General features: G+C 53.5%; 1 protein-coding gene across 1 annotated transcript in view; it reads left to right on the forward strand.

The window, feature by feature from the left end:
• Positions 1 to 14,342, forward strand: part of TEK (TEK receptor tyrosine kinase) — a 570,337-nt gene that overhangs the window by 541,523 nt on the left and 14,472 nt on the right. Inside the window, exon 21 of the mRNA XM_086962126.1 lies at positions 6,059 to 6,155. Coding sequence (XP_086818252.1) covers positions 6,059 to 6,155 — 97 coding nt within the window. The remainder of the gene's footprint in view (positions 1 to 6,058; positions 6,156 to 14,342) is intronic.

Here is a 14,342-nt window from a genome sequence, read left to right on the forward strand (position 1 = left end):
GTCTTGCGAATGTGTGCAGCGAGGCCCACGTAGCTGCCTGACAGATGTCCTGTAAGGGGACTCTCCGACCCAGGGCAGTAGTAGCCGCCGTGGCCCGAGTGGATTGGGCACGCAGTCCCACAGGAGGCACTTTTTTAGCCAGTGAATAACAAGCCTTGATGCACAAACGACCCATAGAGAAATGGTCCGTTTGTGCACTGCCTGTCCCTTCTTAGCGCCTACGTAACCAACAAAGATTTGGTCATCTACCCGGAACTGGCGTGTGCGATCTAGATAGTATGAGAGCGCACGTTTTGGGTCCAGACGGTGGAGCCTCTCTTCCTCTTTCGAGGGATGCGGAGGCGGAAAGAAGGTGGGCAAGGTGATGGACTGCCCGATGTGGAAGGCTGTGACTACCTAAGGCAGGAAAGAGGGTCGCGTCCGCAACACAACTTTGTCCGGATGGACAGAAAGGATAGGAGGTTGTGAATAAAGAGCCTGGAGCTCACTCACTCTCCTGGCAGAGGTGATGGCAACCAGGAATGCAGTCTTACGAGTGAGGAGACGAAGAGGACAGTTATGAAGTGGCTCAAGGGAGAGCACATCAGATAAGTCAGAACAAGGTTCAAGTCCAACTGAGGCATCACGAAAGGAACAGGGGGAAACATATGAGTGATGCCCTTCGAAAACCTTTTTACAACTGGGAACTTGAAAAGAGAGGGCTGATCAGGAAGCCTTAAGAAGGCGGAAATGGCAGAGAGGTCGCCCTTAAGAGTTCCCAGAGCAGAGCCCTGCTGGGCAAAGGAAAGAAGAAAGAGGAGAACCTCAGAAAGAGGGGCAGAGAGTGCATCCACAGCCTTTGCTGTGCACCATGCCACAAATTTGTTCCACCTGCAGGCGTATACCGATTTTGTGGAGGAACGCCTGGCTGCCAGAATCACATCGCAGACTTCAGGAGGCAAGTCAAATGGCCTCAACTGTCGCTGATCAATCTCCACGCATGGAGGTGAAGGCTGGACAGGTTCGGGTGGAGGACCGTCCCCTGCTGCTGCGACAGAAGGTCCTCCTGAAGAGGCAGACGAATCTGGGGATCGACTGACATGCTGAGTAGCTCGGGATACCAGTATCTTTGTGCCCTGTCCGGAGCCACAAGGATGACTTGGGTCCGGTCGCGCCTGATCTTCTTCAACGCTCTGGGCAGAAGGGGTATAGGCGGAAAGGCGTACAACAGACCACAGCTCCACTCGCGACGAAAAGCGTCTCCGAGTGAGTACTGCCTTGGAAATTCCAACATGCAGAACTGATGACATTGCACGTTCTCTTCTGTGGCGAATAGATCTAACCAAGGCTCTCCCCACTGCTAAAAGAGACCTTGCACCAAGTCCGAGTTCAGACCCCATTCGTGATCCATCATGCACCGACGGCTGAGTTCGTCCGCCCTGGCGTTCAGAGAACCTGCCAGGTGTCGAACCACCAGGGTCACGCCCTGATGTTCCAGCCATGGCCAGAGGCGCAGAGCCTCCTGGCACGGGGTCCACGACCCCACCCTGCCCTGTTTGTTGGAGTACCACATGACGGTGGTGTTGTCTGTGAACACCTGCACTACACACCCCCAGACAGAGGGGAGGAATGCTTTCAGTGCAAGCCGGATCGCCCGTAGCTCCAGAAGGTTGATGTGAAGCCGGGACTCCGACGGAGACCAGAGGCCTCTGATCTCCGCCTCTCCCATGTGGCCCCCCCAGCCCATGAGGGACGCATCCATGACAACTACGTGCTCCGGTTGGTGTAGGGAGAGGGATCTGCCACTGACCCAATCGCGGTCCGTTAGCCACCACTGCAACTGTCTTGCAGGGCGCTCCGAGATCGAGACATGATCGGACAAGTTGCCCTGATGCTGGGCCCACTGAAACTTCAGGTCCCACTTCAGAGCCCGCATACGCCACCTGGCGTGGATCCAGGAGGCCATCAGCCTCAGAAGGTGCAGCGTCAACCTGACCGACAGGATAAAGGCTGAAAGATCGGAATCAGAGCCTGAATATCCCGAAACCGCTGTTCAGGAGGATAAACCCGAAACGGTGCCGAGTCTAGAAACGCTCCGATGAAGAGGAGCTTCTGAGAGGGACACAGGTGTGACTTCGGCAAATGGATGGAGAACCCCAGCAGGTGCAGCAGGTCGGCCGTAGTCTGGAGGTGGCTGACGACTGTCTGGGGCGAACCCTCCTTCAACAACCAGTCGTCGAGATAGGGGAAGACTGACACCCCTAATTTGCGCAGATGAGCTGCGACCACCGCCATCACTTTCGTGAACACCCGAGGGGCACTGGTAAGGCCCCACGGGGAGCACGGTAAACTGAAAGTGCTCGTGGCCTACCATGAACCGCAGGTAGCGCTGGCAGGACGGGGATGTGAAAATAAGCGTCCTGCAAGTCCAACGCTACCATCCAGTCTCCCGGGTCTAGGGCAGCTAAGACCTGAGCCAAAGTCAGCATCTGGAACTTCTCCTTCCGGAGGAAGCCGTTGACGTTCTGCAGATCCAAGATAGGGCGTAGGCCCCCTTTGCCCTTCTTGGGAACCAGAAAGTAGTGGGAGTAACAACCACACCCTACTTCTGGCCCAGGAATGTGCTCGATGGCCCCCTTGGCCAAGAGAGCCATAACTTCCTCTTTCAGAAGCTTCAAGTGATTCCCCGACACGCGGTGGCACTGCGGTGGCATGGCTGGAGGGGTCACCTCGAAGGGGAGGGAGTAACCCATTCGGACGATTTGCAGCACCCACCTGTCCGATGTGATGTTGCGCCAGTGGAGGAGGTGATGGCGAACCCTGCCCCCCACTGGCGTGAAATGGGCCTGAAAGCTCAGACTTTGAGGCGGATGCTGTGGTGTTGGATGTGAACTGGCCTCGCCGTTGTCCCCTGGCACCGCCACAGTGGTTACCACGTCCGCCGCCGCGCTGGATGTTAGTCTGCGGCCCGTGGCTGGCAGAACATGTGGGGGTGCCCCTTCCTTGGCCACGAAAGGAGCGAAAGGCAGCAGTTTGCTGGCGCGGGCCGACAGGCCCAAGGACTTGGCCGTAGCCATGGAGTCCTTAAAGCGCTCAAGCGCACTGTCTGCCTTGTCGCCAAAGAGGCGACGGCCATCAAACGGCATGTCTATAAGGGTGTTCTGGACATCAGCCCAAAAATTGGCGGACCTCAGCCAGGCGTGGCGGTGAACCGCCACCATCGTTGCAATCGCCCTGCCCAGCGAGTCCGTCGTATCCAGCCCACATCAACTGGAATACCGTGCCGCATCTCGCCCCACCGCAAGGGCTTGGGTGAGTTTAACCCGGGCCTTCTCCGGGGATTGTGGCAGCCCGTCCGCGACCGTGTCCCACAGGGAGTGGGTATAATGGCCCAAAAGGCAAGCGGTGTTGACCGACCGCAACCCCAAACTAAGGGGCCGATTATGATCGCGGACGGACTTGCGTCCGTCCGCGATCATTGAGGAGGAGGGGACGTCCGCATGGGATGCGTAGTCCCCTCCTGTGCGATTAGGATGTGACCGCCAGGGTGGCGGTCACATCCTCTATTTTTAACATTGCGGCGGGTGCGGCTTCAAGCTGCACCCGCGGCAATGTTAAAAATTCACGCATTGCATTTGCATGCAGAAAGAGGCAGGCACCGCGCGGTGCCTGCCGCTTTCTGCATGCAAATGCAGGGGGGTACCATAGGTACCCCCCATGTGCACCCCCCACCCCCCCTTCACCTAGGGGACCCGCAACGGGCCCCCTAGGTGAAGATCCGTATGCTTTTCCACGGCGGAAAACCCGCCGCGGAAAAGCACTTTTAAAAGCCCATCCTGATATGGCGGACGGTGTCTGAGAGACACCGTCACCATATCAGAGCTTTTCCGCCGCGGTTGTAAGCCGACCGCGGCGGAAAAGCTGCGGACGGAAACCAGGACCCACCAGCCATCCTAATGTGGCGGTGGGTCCTTGGTCAGTCCGCTGCGGTTTTTCCGCATCCTCGGGGCCGGCGGTGGCTTCCGCCGGCCCCGAGGATGCGGAAATACCGCAATCATAATCAGCCCCTTAGTGAGGAAAACATCTTTTTCCCGTACAGTTCATACCTTTTGAATTCCCGATCAGGGGGAGCTGTCGGGAATGCGGTCTGGGAGTTAGAGGCCTGGATAACCAGGCTCTCGGGGTGGGGTGGGTTGACAGGAAGCAAGTGTCGCCTGGGGCCGGGCGGTGGCGTCTGGCCACGTTCCTATCTACAGGGGGACCTGTAGCGGGCCTGGACCAAGTGCCCAACAGAACGTCAGTTAAGGCTTCATTGAACGGCAGTAGAGGCTCCGAAGAGCTTGCCTGCGGTTTGAGGACCTCAATGAGGAGGTTTATCCTTACGACCGCGACGGGGAGCTCAAGAGCCAAGGCCTTGGCTGCCCTCGTCAACACCACACTGTTGGCAGCCCCCTCCTCCGTAGCCACGGTAGGAGGGGAGACAAATCCAGTGTCAGGCAAAGTGTCCAAGCAACAGGCCTCCCCTAGCTCACCTCCCCAGTCTTGAAAAGACTGGCACTCCCGTACCAGAGGGTCCTCAGACCCCTCCCAATCCGCCTCACCCTCCATCTCCTGGTACTCCAGTTCAAATGATTGGGCCGGATCATAGAAGTATTGCACTTCTCTCGACATCGAATGGGGCGTCGATCGACGCCGTTCCGACATCGGAACCAGATTGAGGGGGGTATCAGGGACGACGTCGTCTGGGGGCGGCGTCGGGGGCGACACTCTAGGAGTCGACGCGAGCGGAGGGGTCGTTAGGTCGACGAGCGGCTACCCAGATCCCGGGGGGGGGCCTGCGGCGTCAGGACCGTAGTCGCCGACGGCGCGGGGCCGAAGCACCCCGCGGGGCAGAAGCACCCACGGCGCCAGGTCCAAAGCACCCGAACCGCTCGGGAAAGCGGGGCCGACTGCCGGAGCTTTCGACGTCAAGTCCCGGTAGTCGGGGCACGACTTGTCATCGTGGTTGGCCCCTAAGCAATACAGGCACCAGCGATGGGGGTCGGTAACGAACATCAGTCAGCTGCAGTCGGCACAGGGTTTGAACCCGGGCATACCTACTGGCACCGATGGAGTCGTTCGATTGGAAAAACAGATCAAAAGGATCGAAAAAGTTTAGTCAAAAAATGACTAAAGGGTATCACTTTTTGCGGATCGGCGCTTGCTGGCGTGGAAAAAAGAAGAACTGACGTCCGCGCGCGAGGGCGGCGTCTAAGTACTCCAGGGACGTCATACCAGCGCCAACGACGCCGACAACGGACGCGGAGCTGCAGACGACGCCTACTGACGTGCAGGGGTACTGCTACGCAAAAAATTCCGGATCCAGAGTGACGCCTGGGGATATTCTAAGATACGAATCTAATACTAACCTGTTTCTTTCAGATCATAAACGTTTGTAATGTTGCTTTACAAGTATATAGCAGCACTGCTGAGAATGTGTTGGTACTGTCCCCCAAAAAGAATGGCAGAACTTTTGGGAGTGCTGGCACTTCTCCGTTTTGTCCCACTAGTATCACACCCGTTTTGTAAAGTGCTTGTATTTATTGATGGGATAGAAGCAGATCCTTTGGGAAGTGCTAGTGTTCATTACTGGTACACCAGCGCTACTGCAAAGTCCTGGTCCGTTAAAGATCTTGCAGACCTCTTGAGAAGTGACAGCACTGATGTTGTTAACTTGTGACAGGATGAATTTTTCGAAGGCAGCCAGGTAACTACCTGCTTTTTTGACCAAACTGCACTCCCCCTAGACTCCCCTATCACAAAAGCTTCAGACCTATTTTTTTTTCTATTTTCAGCACAGTAAAACATGTATAACTCGATGCATATTGCAGATGTGCACTTCCAAACCTTTAAATGGGCTCCAAAACATTTAGAACGTCTCATTGTCCCACCAACGCTCCATTTGTAATTGTAAGCACTGCTAATTATGTTTTTTTCTGGTATTAAGCTGTGTATGTGGTCGTAGAAAACGTATCAATGTAAGGGTTAATGAGAAAGACTGAAAAAACTGTGATATTGAGTGATTGCAGTTTTATTTCAGGTGGAACGCCATACTGTGGAATGACGTGTGCAGAACTCTACGAAAAGCTGCCCCAAAAGTACAGACTGGAAAAGCCATTAAACTGTGATGATGAAGTGTAAGTAGCAAGATTTTACTATGAGCCTTTTAGTCACATTTTCGAGTTCTTATCCTACGTTTACAATTCACTAGATGCACCTTTCCCATGGAACTAACTGCAACATCTAACACTTTGCGATCGCAAGAATAGGTAAGAGCAGCAATTCAAGAAACACAAGGGCCTATTTTACAGCTATACATTTTTTCCAACGTTTTTTTTAATTTGCTGTTATGTGTTAAAAGCAAAATTACTTTTGCAAATCACAGACAATGCAGTGTTTCTAATCATGCAAACATATACAGTACTATATATCTTATTTAATCAGTTGCTTATAGTGTATATCTCGCTTTTTACTCTCACTAGAGTTGAATCGTATGTCTCTAGTGTGAGCCTTCGTTAGGAGTATCCTTCTACGCGGCACATTCATGCCATCAGGCCTCTCATGACTCTCCACAGACATCAAACCATCTAAATTTTTTAGGGCACCCTCTGGTTTCGTATATGACCTTTTCAGCTAACATGCACCAGTGCAAGTTCTTCTTTACCCATTTTGTGATTGTAGATGGTCTGCCACTTCCCCATCTACGAGTGATATCGCGCCTTGTTACCATCAAGGCAACTAGGCTGGTGATTCAAATTCTACGCAGTTGTCCTATTAATGTGACCCTTCTCCATTTTCCCTAATGTTTACATTTGGGGGCGTTCTCACCTGCATATGCAGGAAGGTGCCTCGCACTGGCATCCACGGAAGCATCAACTAGCTGCAACTAGGCCAAACTTTACAGGCTGTACACACATGTAGTATGTATGATGCATTATACTAACCTAAATCTTGCCCTCATTGCTAATTCTCATGGGTACATACAGGTTGCATCTCAATCCCCCTCGCCTATCACTCGAATGTCTCTTTTCCATTTCGCTTTTAGTGTTGTAAGCAGAGTCTCTATGTTGGTGAGTGGCCGAAACATTAGGGATATTTCGTACTTATCTAATGGTGCTGCCAAAATTCTAAACTCCAATGGGGAATCTTTTTTAACGCCTAATAGCTGTTTCAAATCTTTAAATAGCAGATGCTAAACTTGGAGGTACCTATAATACTGCAAGTTTGAGCATTCATATTCCAGTCTATAAATGATATCAGACCAAAAGGTCCCCAGATAGTCCCAAATTGTGAGATTAATAATATCCCATGTACACTGTCCTTCCAGGGTCTGCAGGTCCTCCATTATGTCAGAATCCCACAGGGATATTACCATCATCGATACCTCCCCCAATCCACCCATGAGTTAGCCCCACTGCTGCTGCAAGTCGAGGACACAGTCCCGTTTCTGCTCTCAAGGCCATTCCCACAACACACTTTCTTCAGGGTCGAAGTCGTGTGGTAAGCTAAAGTCCAACTTGAAAGAGAAGCATAAGAAGCTGAAGCGGGACTGAACCCAATCCCTCCAATTTGTGTCCAAAGAGAAGTCAGGATACCTCGAGGTGCCAAGTAATCTCAACCGAATCCCCGATTGAAGTGCTGATTCTGCAACTGGTCCCACTACGCCTCAAATTTCCTAGACCAGTGGTGATGCTGCTGCAGGTCGATGCCTCTAAGGGGGCTACTCTGTGTATCTTTGGGGGGTCTTCTGGTTCCCACTAGTGTGGATTCGGGCCCCAAGAATCCGCAGGGGCATTCAGTCAGGTTTCCAGTGGTAGATCCATCCTGTGCTTCGGGTTCTGCATCGACTCCAGTGCTGACTTACATTCTGGCTCCAAGATCTGCACTGGTCCCTTCTTTATCAACGCTGGCCGAGCTTCTGCCTACTCCAGTGTCCGACTCCAATCCAGGGCCGGACTGGCTACCGGGTGTTTTGGCATGCTGCTGAGCTGGGGGCTGTTGTCACTGCCGTGGGGCTAATTTCGTTGATGAAGACCCTTGTGTGCTTTGAAATAAACAAAGCAAAACAAATTTCGTTCAGCACACGCAGGTCCCCATCAACGAAATCAGCCCCCAGCTCGGCAGCATGCCAAAACGCCCGGTAGCCAGTCTGTCCCTGCTCCAATCCAAATCCTGGCTGAAGTTACACATTTACCGAACTCTAGAGCATCCAGTTCCCGTACAATCTGATTCAGGAAAACCACTCCTCTTCCATGGAACACTCCTCAGAGACTTTTTGGCTCACACTCTGACCAGAGATGACACCCCCTGATAATGAGTTAACACCACATTACAATGATGGCAGTATACATATGGACTTGCCTGAGGCCAGTGGGCTTGCCATAGTGATAAGATGTCTAGCTGAGGTTCTGGAACTACAGCTGCCCTCTGTTGAAATCAAGACAAACGTCCTTACTGAGGTTTTGCACTCTGGACCAGCCTTGTCTGTACAGTTATTTCCACTTAATGAAGCCCTGACTAACATTTTTATAGGTACTTTGGTTAAGCTTTGACCTTTGCCACCAATGAACAGGCAGGTGGCAAGTTGCCACATGCCTTATGCCACTTTCTTATGCAGCATCCTACTCCAGAGAGTTTGGTGGTCCAGAATTCCACCAGAAAACTGAATTCTAAAGCATTCTCCATGATTCCTCTTGACAGGGAGTCGGAAAGGACTACGGTTTTCAGGAACCAAATCTTCTCTTCAGCCAACTTGATATTGAGGTTTGTCAGTACGGTCTGGCTTTTAGGCTGTTATATAAAAGCCCTCTGTTAAATGGCCAGCGAGATCCCAACAGTAGTTCAGAATGACCAGGATGTAGCCAAATATGTAACTAGGGCTGGCCAGGATAATACTGATTGCTTGGGGCAAACGGTGAGCAGTAGTCTGGTGCTCTGTCCCATGTGTGGATGCAATCCCCTAGCTTTTCTGGAGACGTGCAAGCCAGCCACGGCCCGTGGAGGGAGTTTCGGTGGGGCGGAGAGGCGGGCGGGGGAGGGGCAGGGTGGGGGTTGCTACAAACTGGAGTATGGATAATTGAAGGTAAGTAAACAATTTAATTAATAAAACGAATTTCGTAGCGCGCCCTGCACCGCAAAATGCGATGCAGGGTGCGCTACGAAATTCGTGGGAGGTGGGAGATGACAGCCGAGGGTGAGCCCGCCTTCAACAGCAAGTCGTCAAGATAGGGGAAGACTGGACCCCTGATCTGCGCAGATGAGCTGCGCTTACCCCTATCACTTTCGTGAACACCCGGGGGCGCTGGTAAGGACAAAGGGGAGCATGGTAAACTAAAAATGCTCGTGGCCTACCGTGAACCGTAGGTAATGTTGGTGGGCCGGCAAGACAGGGATGTGAAAATAAGCGTCCTGCAAGTCCAACGCTACCATCCAGTCTCCAGGATAGAGGGCAGACAAGACCTAAGCCAAGGTAAACATTTTGAACTTCTACTTCCGGAGGAAGAGGTTGATGTCCCTGAGGTCTAAGATAGGACGCAGGCCTTTGTCCTCCTTTCGAACCAGGAAGTAGTGTGAGTAGCAACATCCGCCTACTTCTAGCACAGGGAATCATTCAATAGCTCCCGTGGCCAAGAGAGCCGTAACTTCCTGGGGGAGAAGGGCCAAGTGATCCTCCAACATGTGATGGAGTGTTGGTGGCATGGAGGGAGTGGCAGTCTCGATGGGGAGGGAGTAATCCTTTCGGACAATTTGTAAAACCCACCTGTCCGATGTGATGTTGCGCCAGTGGGGGAGGTGATGGCGAATCCTGCCGCCCACTGGCAACTGGTGGCCCTGGAAGGTATAGAAGCTGCTGCAGGGGGGCATTGGTGGACTGGCCCGCCGGCAGCCCCCCAGACCCACAACGCTGGGTCCCACGTTCCCGACCGTGCAGTGGCGGGGTAGCTTGAGCAGGCCTGTGGCTCTGGGTGGAAGTTGGTGGGGCACCCCTTTGGCAGCCACGAAAGGGGTGAAAGGCAGACTGCATGGGTCAAGAGGCGGTAGCAAGGGCCAAGGATCTGTCCGTAGCCCTAGAGTCCTTGAAATGCTCAAGTGCTTTGTTTGCCTTGACGCTAAACAGGTGACGGACATCATAGGACATGTGCAAAAGAGTCGATTGGACATTCCCGGAGAAGCCAGTGGACCTCAGCCAGGCTTAGCGCCTCAAGGCTACCGACGTTGAAATCGTCCTACCCAGCGAGTCAGCCCACACGGGATGGTGAACTTTTCTGCATCTCTACCCTCTGCGACTGCACGGGTGAACACGGCCCGGGCCTCCTCTGGGCACTGTGGCAGCACTTGCACAACCATGTCCCACACAGAGTGTGTGTAACGGCCCAAGAGACATGCAGTGTTCACCGACCGCAGTCCTAAGTTGGCGGAAGAAAACATCTTCTTCCCAAGATGGTTCATCTTCTTGCATTCTCTATCTGGGGAGCAGTAGGGAACGTGCCTTTGGATGTTGAGGCTTGGACCACCAAGCTCTCATGGGTTGGGTGGTGGGAGAGGAAAAGTGGTCTGCCCGGGGCCGGGTGCTGGTGTCGGGCAATTATCCTATCCACAGGAGCCCCTGTGCTGGGCTTCGACAAAGTGCCCAGAAGGATGTCAGTGAGGGTCTCATTAAAAGGCAGCAGGAGCTCCGAAGAGGCGGCTGCCGGCTGAAGAACCTTAGTCAGGAGGTTAGTCCTGATGGCCACCATAGGAAGCTCAAGGCCCGAGGCCTCAGACACCCTAGGCAACACTACACCGTAGGTGGCTCCCTCCTCCGTGGCCATGGTTGGGGGAGAAGGCATACCAGACCCAGACCAGTGGCATCACCCAACACCTCTCGCTAGTCCGGCTCCTCAAGTTGGTCAGCTAGAGGGTCATCAGACCCCTCCCAGTCCTCCTCACCCTCCTCTAGCTGCCAGTCAGGGCAGTAGGGATCGCCAGGGAAGAACAGCGGTACAAATATACCGGCCGGCGTCGGTCGACGTAGGTCCAGTGCCGTGTCCAAGTCGGGGGTGAGGCTGGGTTCCAGGCCGGCTGGAGGCACAGCCGGCGTCGGGGCATCGCCACTGGGATCGGTGCTGGGGAAGGTACCGTGAAGTCGACTGGCACAGATCCGGATCCAGGCCTGGATCCATGGGGCCCTGTGGCACCGGAGCCCACCGCATCGAAGGCCTAGAGCCCACAGCCGAGTCCGTGGGCCCTGTAGGCGTGCCGGCGGAGTCGGGCTGCTTAAGATGGAATGGAGGGCTTTGTAAAAGGCACAAAGCTGGGCAGCAGATGTTCCAACTCCCATAAAGGGAGGGAAGAATAGAGCTGTCCCAGCGGGCTCCGAAACCAGAGCCGGGGAGCGGTGACGCTCCGGGTCCTGTGTCACACCAGCGGATGGACTGGGAGCATGCGAAGAGCAACGATGCTTCTTTGCATTCTTCTTGTTCTTTGACTTACCCGATGAGTGCGAAGTCTTCGACGACAAATGGTGATGGCTCGGTGACCTTCCCCTCTACCGGGTCCGCGAGCGACGCAGAGCTGACTCCCGGGCCTCTAAAAGCTTTCAGGACTGCTCCCGCAAAGACTTTGGGTTTAGGGCCGGACAGTCAGAGCACGACTTCGGGTCGGGGTCGTGGTTGTGCTCTAGGCACCAAAGGAACACAAGGTGCGGATCGGTTACTGACATCAACTTGTAACAGGAGTCACAGGGCTGGAAACCTGGCCGACAGCTGGACATCTCTCGTGCATCAGGAGTTGTGTAGACTCAAAAGTCGAAAAAGAGTTCGTAAAAAAGTGACTACGGGCACGCTCTCTCCGGATCTGCGCTGGGTGGCACGGAAAAGGAAGAACTGACGTCAGCACGTAGGGACGGCATCTAAGTAGACACTGCAACATCATTTTGGCAACCACAATACCGACGACGGACGTGGATTTGACCTACGCCACCTACCAACTCGCAAGGGTACTGCTACGAAAAAAATTCTCCAGATCCAGTCTGATGCCTGGGGGTAATTCTAAGGTAAGGAATCTATAACTAATAGTTTCTTTCAGCTAGGCTGAATTTAGGAGGGGCTGAACCTGTTCAATAAAGGTAATTGCACTCATTAGCAAACCAAAGTTCTAGGAGAGTCCATCTAGCTATACATGACACAAGTGGAGCAGGGAGCTCAGCTGGCAGAATACTTTCACACACAGACCATACAACGTGGGCTGTGTTTTGTTAATCTGGGATCATCCGTTCAGCTGGCCTGACAAGCAAGACCTCGCAGAGTACTGTGAAAGTGCTTGGAGAGGCTGCAACTTTGGTATCATAGCCTCAATATCCTGGACTCGCCTTTCGGGAGGATGGGGCCGAAACTGCACAGTGTCCAGAACTGCTCTGATGAACGAGCATCTAAGAGGGAGTCAGGTGCCACTTCAGTACATTGATAATGAAACCCAGCAAGTGCAGGAGGTCTGCCGTAGTCTGGAGGTGGGAGACAACAACCAGTCATCAAGATAAGGGAAGACTGGCGGCCCTGATCTCCGCAGATGAGCTGCAACCACGGACATCACCTTGGTGAACACCCAGGGGGCACTGGTGAGGCCAAAGGGGAGCATGGCAAACTGAAAGTGCTAGTGGCCCACCGTCAACTGCAGGTAATGCCTGTGGGCAGGCAGGACGGGAAAATGGAAACATGTGTCCTGTAAGTCAAACAGTACCATCCAGTCTGCTGGGGCCAGAGCAGATAGGACCAGAGTATTTTGAACTTCTCCTTCTGGAGGAAGAAGTTGAGAGAGCGCAGGTCTAGGTTAGGACAAAGGTATCCGTCCTCTCTGGGTATAGAAAGTAGAAGGAATAACAACCACAACCCACTCCTGAAATCATCACAGTCTCTATGGCTCCTTTGGCCAAAAGAGTCATCAATTCTTGTACAAGAGATAGGCGGTCCTCCGTAAGCCAGTCATTTGTAGTTGGGATGGAGGGAGGGGTAATTTAGAAGGGGAGGGAGAAGCCCCTTCAGACAATCTGTAAAACTCACCTGTCCAATGTTATGGACTGCCAGAGGGTCAGGTGATGGCGGATCCTGCCGCTCACTGGGTGCCAACGATGGTTAATGGGCGGACTAGGAAGGTTTGCAGGCTGCTGCTGCTAGGGGGTGGTGGACTGACCCGACTGCTAGTCACCCACCACAATGCCAGTAGGACCCACGTCCACACAGACGCAGGTAAGCTTGCATGCTGCAGTGCCTGTGCAGGTAAGGAGATTGCTCAACGCCCTTTCAGTAGCCATGAAAGGCAGATTGAGGGTAACAAGGGGCCATGGAAAGGCCCAAGGACTTAACTGTAGGCCTACTGTCCTTAAAGCACTTCAGCACCGAATCTGCCTAGTCTTCGAAGCGGCAGGAGGCGTCAAAGGGAATGTCCATTAGTGATGTGTGGGCATTCCTTATAAAAACCAGTAGTCTTCAACTAGGTGTGTAGTCATAGGGCAACTGTAGATTAAACCAATCTGCCTAGTGCGTCGGTGGTGTCTAGTCCACATCAAATGGTGAACTTCACTGATCCCTCCCACTGGCAATAGCCTGGGAGAGCACAGCCTGAGCCTTCCTCTGGACCATTGGCAGCACCTGTGTAACTGTATAATGATTAGTCTTGACTGTCACGGAGGGCGAACCACGGTTCAGGACCTCAGCCACCATTGCGAATGAAGCTCCCTCATTCCCAGAACCATGGTAGGGAGAGAATTCATGCCAGTATCTGGAAAACTGTCCAGTCCACTGGCTTCACCAAGATCCTCACACCAGTCCACTTGTTTTTCATAAGGCTGGTATTCTTCAGGGTCCAGCAACCCCTACGATTCCTTCCCGAGTCCTAGCCCATATGAATACGGCTGAGGTTCTGGCTTGGACTGCATGGCTTCAGTAGGCACTGCAGACGGCATCGGACGACACCCCTCCGGCTTCGTGTTGGTGTCAGTGATGAGGATGGGAATGGCACTATCGGGTGTGTCGGCCTCATGATTGGCTACAGGGAAGGTCGAGGTGGCACAACCGGCACCAATCCAGGATCCATCAGTCGATCCCTGGAGCACGACTGGTGCTGGAGCTACTGGTGTGGATCATGTTGGCCACCCCAACCCGTGGGGCTCGAATGCGCACCGGAGGGAACAGGCCAACCAAATAAGAGGTGCTTGGCTTCATAAAATTATTTTAATTGGGTGGGGTCGCTCCGGCGTCTGAAATTCGGGGAGGCACAGAGTCGGCCCAGATGCTGGTTCGACTGTGGAGCCAGGCCTCAAGAGGTGACACTCCCTCATCTCATTGGCT

The sequence above is a fragment of the Lissotriton vulgaris genome, chromosome 3_1 (assembly GCF_964263255.1).
Source record: "Lissotriton vulgaris chromosome 3_1, aLisVul1.2, whole genome shotgun sequence".
Lineage (NCBI taxonomy): Eukaryota > Metazoa > Chordata > Amphibia > Caudata > Salamandridae > Lissotriton > Lissotriton vulgaris.